The sequence below is a fragment of the Carassius carassius genome, chromosome 19, assembly GCF_963082965.1.
Source record: "Carassius carassius chromosome 19, fCarCar2.1, whole genome shotgun sequence".
NCBI classification, from domain to species: domain Eukaryota; kingdom Metazoa; phylum Chordata; class Actinopteri; order Cypriniformes; family Cyprinidae; genus Carassius; species Carassius carassius.
This window is the reverse complement of record NC_081773.1, coordinates 29531165-29538194: the sequence shown is the minus strand read 5'-3', so window position 1 is coordinate 29538194 and position 7030 is coordinate 29531165. Positions and strand designations below refer to the sequence as shown.

At 34.1% G+C, this 7030-nt stretch overlaps 1 protein-coding gene across 6 annotated transcripts in view; it reads right to left on the bottom strand.

Annotated features, from left to right (window-relative positions):
- Positions 1-5558: 5558 nt before the first annotated feature.
- Positions 5559-7030, bottom strand: part of LOC132095535 (growth factor receptor-bound protein 14-like) — a 62090-nt gene continuing 60618 nt past the window's right edge. For 3 of the 6 annotated variants that reach the window (XM_059500632.1, XM_059500634.1, XM_059500633.1), the window contains one exon: positions 5559-6264. In XM_059500632.1, coding sequence (XP_059356615.1) covers positions 6118-6264 — 147 coding nt within the window. In that variant the 3' untranslated portion in view covers positions 5559-6117. The remainder of the gene's footprint in view (positions 6265-7030) is intronic. The other 3 variants (XM_059500631.1, XM_059500636.1, XM_059500635.1) reach the window with 1 other exon arrangement.

Here is a 7030-nt window from a genome sequence, read left to right as displayed (position 1 = left end):
TACACCAAGTGAAGGTAGATGATCCTTTTTGTAAAAAGTGATAAATAATGTTTGGACAAAGTGTACTGTAAATAGCAACAAATAGCATTTTGTTTACACAGAGCAAATATTGATGGTATTTGCACAAAGTCTAACATGATGTTATACTGTTTGTACTAGATTGTCTGACCAGTAGTAGTTGCAATTGGTGATGGTTATAAAAATAAAATAAATAACAGTTTAAATAGGAATAAAAGACAGGAAAATATAGGAAACAGGAATGAAATAGAATTAAAATAAAGTTGCCAGTCAAGTATAGTAATAAAATAAACACAAAAATGCAGTTGTCTTACAAATCTAATGTGTTAATATTTACCTCATCAAATATCTTTTTTTATTATTATAGAGGATTTGTTTTCTTTTATTTTATTACGTGCTGTTTGTTACAAATAAATGTAGAATTGTATTTATAAAAAAAGAAATTATATCTCTCTTTCTTTCAATTTCTTGTTTTATGGCAAATTCGTAAAATCTTAACAATCAAACAATCAAACAATTAGCAGGACATCAATACGTTTTGTGTGTTTTCCACAACTAAGGTACCTGTGAAATAAACTGTTTTTAAAAAGGAAATCTCACCTTTTAGAAGTAGAACAGCACATTCGGAAGATAATCCACAAGGTGATCCAAGTGATAAAACAGATTGTGTTTTTTTATTGCTAAAAACTAACCTGAAGAGCTCACCTGAAGGAGCGAAAACCGGTTTAACAATCATTTACTGCCATCTAGCGGCGAGCGTCATGTAACGCAGACCTCACACTGTCCTGTCTTTCACTGCTCTGTTTATTTGTTAAATAGTTAAGTGAAGTATAATGTACGCTGAGCAAACAGGGTTAGCGATAATATGTCTTAACTTACGTTATGTTAGTTTTTCGGTTGACGCACTAACCGTCACATTTGAGTTTGGAACGCCGACATTGACCAATCAGAATCAAGTAGCCTATTCCAGAGTCAATAATACTACATTCTGTTGATAATATATTTTTAAACGTCTCTGCAGACAAAATTTGAACGTTAGTATGACAAAGTCTCTCGCGTTAAAAGAAGATTACAACTTTTTATGGTTTATATGGTGCTTAGTTTCAATAAAGGTCGGTTTGAGGTGAGATAGCAAGCTTTAAAAAAGTTATTTACGTATGTCTGGTGGGAGGTTGCTGAGGTGTTGCTAGGCAGACACGGCGGATAGATCAAAGGTGTTAGCGGCTGCATTTTGAAACTTCAAAGCTAACAAAAATATCTAGAACGTTTTGTTACAGTTCCCATTAATATATTAAATCGTCAAGTTCTCTGAATTGTCAATTTTTGTTTCTTCTTCTTTTTCTTTTTTTTTTTTTTTTTTTTTACTTTTTTTCTTGGTTATACAAACAGTCCACTTAATCATTTTGCAAACATTATGGGAATGTTACTTTTGTATGTTCTTTAGAAAATGTAAAACAGCTCAATTGGTAGAGCATTACGCTATTAAGCACAAGGTTGGGTGTTCGATTCCCCGGGAACACTTGATAGCCTGAATGCACTGTAAATCGCTTTGGATAAAAGCGTCTGCTAAATGCATAAATTTAATTTTAAGTTCAAAGTTCCATGAATAAACTAACATTCTATTAACAGAAGAACATTTGTTAATTGCAACCAAACATGTGGCTAAGGCCTGCTTTCAAAAAATAAAAAAATAAAAAATAAAGTTTCTCTCTCAACATTGTTGCAGAAGTTCCCTCAGCTGTGCCTTCTGTCCAGTTGTTCCTGAACTGACTCGGTGGGGTTTAAGTCTGGACACTGCGCTGGCCGTCCATCATTTGATGCAAAGGTTGTCCTGACATAGCCTGGAGGTTTGTTTTGGGTTCTTTTCTTGCTGTAGGATGAACCTGACCCACTATCTGAGACCTGAGCGTGCAGCATTGTGCTGTGAGGATGTTATAGTGTTCTTGCTTCAGGGAGCCACTCGCAGACTCTGGATCCAGCAAAAGATCCCATGAGCATCATGCGTCCTCCTCCATGTTTGACTGCTGGTGACACACAATAAGAAACATCCTTTCACATACTCATTGGTGTACAAAAACCCTCTGTCATGAAGTTTAATTGGCTTCAAGACCTTCTCCCAATCATAAATAGTCTACCGTTGGGTCTTCATGGGCTATTTTGTGATACAGAAATTCCAAGTCTAAAACTTTGATTAAAAGTCATAGTTTGTGCAATGAAAGTAGAGCAAAAAATAAGTTTTGCAGAAAGCAAAACATGGTTGCAGAAAACCATGGAAAAATACAGTAACACTTCATGTAGGGACCAATTCTCACTATTAACTAGTTGCTTATTATCAAGCACACTACTAGAATATTGTCTGTTTGTTAGTGCTTATAAAGCCTATATTAATGCTTTATTCTGCATGACCATATTTCAGATCCCTTAATCCTAAGGTGACAGTGGCTCAGTGGTTCATGTAGGTTGTCTACAAACCGGAAGGTTGGTGGTTCAATCGCTGGCTCCACCTGACCAAGTGTTGAGGTGTCCTTGAGCAAGACACCTAACCCCAGCTGCTCCCGACGAGCTGGATGGTGCCTTGAATGGCTGCCACCGCAGTCAGTGTGTGAATGGGTGAATGTGAGGCAACTTGTAAAGCGCTTTGGATGGCCATGGGGTCTGTTGAAAGCGCTATATAAATGCAGTCCATTTACCATTTTTCTTTACAGGGAAGTCGTGGCCTAATGGTTAGAGAGTCGGGCTTGCAATCGAAGGGTTGTGGTCTCGGGCCGGCAGGAATTGTAGGTGGGGGGAGTGCATGTACAGTGCTCTCTCCACCCTCAATACCATGACTTAGGTGCCCTTGAGCAAGGCATTGAACCCCCAACTGCTCCCGGGCGCCGCAGCATAAATGGCTGCCCACTGCTCCGGGTGTGTGTTCACAGTGTGTGTGTGTGTTATCACTGCTCTGCGTGTGTGCACTTCGGATGGGTTAAATGCAGAGCACGAATTCTGAGTATGGGTCAGCATACTTGGCTGAATGTCACGTCACTTTTTTTTTTTAATACCTAAACTTAACAACTACCTAATATTTACAAGCAGCGACATTAAGTTTATTGAGGCTAAAAGGCTAATAGGCCATTATAAAATAAGACATACGATCATTTTGGATTGAACTAGGTTTTTCAAGTTTATTTGCTGTCGGTGTCATGAAACATACAGGAAATAAAAGTACAAAAATGTGTTTCATAATTATTATGAAAAACGACAAAAGTTCAGTGCTGCACTGAAAAAACAAAAACAAGGAAGCAACATTGAAAAGTGAATCTACTGTACAGTAAATGAACAGACACAGTTATTGAAGAGCAGACAGACATGATCTGATTGATATACTGTATGCTGGAAATATGACTGCTAGTATAATTGAAATGATGTTTTATTCAACCAGAAACATAACATGCCAAGGACAAATTTCATCTTCAAACTGAAAAAACAAAAACAAAAAATTGTTCTATGTCATAAGAAAATTCATTTTAAGGATGATTACCACAACAAAACCTTTTAATAATTGTATTTTTTTTTTTTTTTTGCATTACAGTAATGAGAATTCTTGGGGAAAATGTACTTAATTATCATTAAAAAAATAAATTAAAAAAAACCTTATGACCCAGTTTTTGACGTTTTGTGAAATTGCATTGTACAAAAAGCATGAATTGAGAAGATAAACATACTGTACACTCCAGCATTCACACAGCTTTAAAAAAAGACAGATGAATATGACAAGCATTAACAAAGCTAAATATGAAAATAATAATAACAACAGTAATAAAACTAACAGTCAGAGAAAAATAAATCTTATCACATACTGGATCAGAAGTCAAGTTACCAGTGTTCCAACTACAGTGCAATTATGACCTTGGGCATCAGAAACTTTTTTTAAATGCTTTTCCATTTTTTATTTTATTTTTTCTATTAATACACAGCTGTAAAACAATTTAGAATATTTAGTTAATTTTACAAGTCATTCTACAAGAAACATACACAGAAAAGATCAGAGAGGACGCAGAAAACACACCGATTGTTCATTTCTACAACAGAAATCGCAGCCCATGATGGTCATTTAGACAGTTTATTTGTTCATCTTATCGAGTCATTTATTCTATAGAGTCTATAGCTTGGTTATTGTACAGTTATATCGGCTATTCAATTGGTTATTAGTTTTTACATGAGCTCTGCCGGATCTGTGTCATCAGGTTTGTCACTTTTGATCATTTCAATGTTACAAATATTCCAATCCAGGTGCGTGACGCCGTTTACCTGAATTACCTGAAAAATCAATTTCAAATGTACAACAATTGTTTGATCTGTCATTTGTGTTGATGTGATTTTTCTCACCCATGCATGCAGCTCTAGAGTGTAAACCGTCATTGGCCATCATCGGGAGGAAGTGAAACATTCCGTGGCCTGATACAGCAGAGGATAATGTCAAGTGTTCATGTTATGTGCATCGGTGACGGGTCGTCATTTACGGCATGCACGGACACAGATTCTCTTCAGCAAACAGGACATTTCTCGCAAACAAACATGTCATTTATAAAATACCTGAATTTTTCTGACGCATGATTAAAATAATAAAAATGAACCCCTGGAAAACAGCAAGAGTTTGAGCTTATTAAGTGTTCAGATTATGGCTATACCATACCATTTTAAGCCGAGTGCACGGGGTATGACTTTTTCCTGTCGGACTGTGCAATAAACATCAAGTCAGATTGAACATCTTATATATCTGAGCTTAAACTTGAGTCTTGACTCACAGCATTAACTGGATGTTTTATTTAACTGATAACAATAGTTATAAAGTTGCCAAACAGATGATAACAAATAGTTTTATTTTTATAGAAATTTGGGAACCAACATTTTATTCATTAATAACTAAAATTTGGTTCCAGTTTGTTGCAGTTACTCATACAAATACATTTTCTCTGTTTAATTAGTTTAATTAAACAATAATTGTATTATTTTTATTTAATAACAGTTAAATATGTATTATATTGAATGCCACAATAATAATAATAATAATGATGATTATAAATAATAGAGTTGTATTTTGTATCCTATTCCTGCTGAAAGGAATATTTTACCCACGATTTGTCTCAGATGGAAAAAAACTATTGAAATATTTTTAATTAATTAAAAAATGTTCAATGAAAATAAATAGTATTATTATTATTATTATTAAACTGATTAGATTAGTCATAGACTGCAAAAAATAATTTTAATAATTTTAGTTAATAAATAATAACAATTTTCACATTTAAAAAGATGTCAAAATAATAATAATAATTATTATTATTATTATTAATACAAAAGGTTTGTTTAAAAAATAGCATTATACTGTATTTTGTACTCTATTTATGCTGAAATTAGTTTTTCTTAAAACCAGGATTTGTCTTAAATGGCAAAAAAATACAAATAAAAAAATTGAAGTTTTTATTGACTAATTAAATAACAAATTAAATAATAATAATTAATAATAATTAAATAATAATAATTATTATTAGTAGTAGTAGTATTATAAATTGAGAAAAAAAATCAAGGTTGTACAGTATTTTGTACCCTATTCATGCAGAAAGGAAGTTAAATAATTGTACATTAAAATAAAAATGTCATAATAATAACAATAATACTGATAACAATAATAATAATTATTAATATGATTAAAACATATGCTGAAAAGAAAAAAAAAATGTACCCAGATTTGAGCTGGAAGAAGTCTTTTACCCAAGATTAGTCTTAGACGGCAAAATGAAAAATCGTAGCACCCGGCACCCGGCTTTAGTTTGCTCACACCATACAGACACCCAGCTGGTCTGCCGTTAACCCTTAGTTTTGATTGATAGCTTAATAATGTGGTCTCATCCACACTGAGAGTGTTTGTATCAGGACAGAGTACGCTATTCATTCCCATCTACATTTGCGCACCACAGACCACAGGTCATCCCTCGCTGAATATCAGGGTCCTCAGAAATCCAGTCTGTTTAATGATCTCGTCCTCATCACAGTCTCAGAGTTCAGACCCTAATGCTCATCAGGGACTTTCCTGTCCAAGCCACAAGCTGCGGTTCAGAGGGTGATGCGGGCACAGTGATGTTTGAGCTTGCAGGGCAGAACGCCTCTGTTCAGCTGGTAAAACTCCACTAGTTGCAGCAGGTCAGTGAAGCGCGTGTGTCCGTCGTCCAGACTGTAGAAGAGCTCGCCGTTCTCTTCAACCTGACAGTCACACACACAGCACCAGCGTTATGGGTTAAACACATACATTTACTGCCACTTTCCATCAACACGCTACACTTTTTAAAAGCATCAGAAGCACAAATCTCATATTTCTGGGACTTTTCAATTGAACTATAATCTAAAATCAAACTATGCTCACATAAAAAGGTAATTTTAGACAGCAAGGTCTGTCAAGCTGGTACTCGTAAATGTCTGTGAGAGACACACACACACTCGGGTATAAATTTGTTCTTCACTCGCTGAAACTGACAGGTGGTTTTTATAAAATGAAGATCACTACCTTCTCATTTGTTTACAAGATTATTGCAATTATGAAAGCTTCATGAAATGTTGTTTTATTTTCCAGTGCATAAAAGATACATGATTTGTTACATTTAAGTACCTCTTAGCAGATTTTGACATATATTTTTCATATATACACACACACACACAAGATTTTAACCATGTTACCAAAGTTATTGTAAGAGAAAATTATTAAATATAAGTATTTTCTTTCATATATGGAAATATAAGCTTATCACTAACTATAAACTAACATTTCATCACAACCTAGTTAGCTGAGGGACAGACAACATAATGTAGTATATATTTGCAATGCTGTTACTTGCCACTAATTTAGCCATTGTGGCATAGCTGTTGTTATTATTATTATTTAAATATATTACATTTAATAGTATTTTCATTTTTTAAATTTTGTTTAATTGTAGATTTTTTTAATTACTTTTTTGATTTACATTTTCCTAAA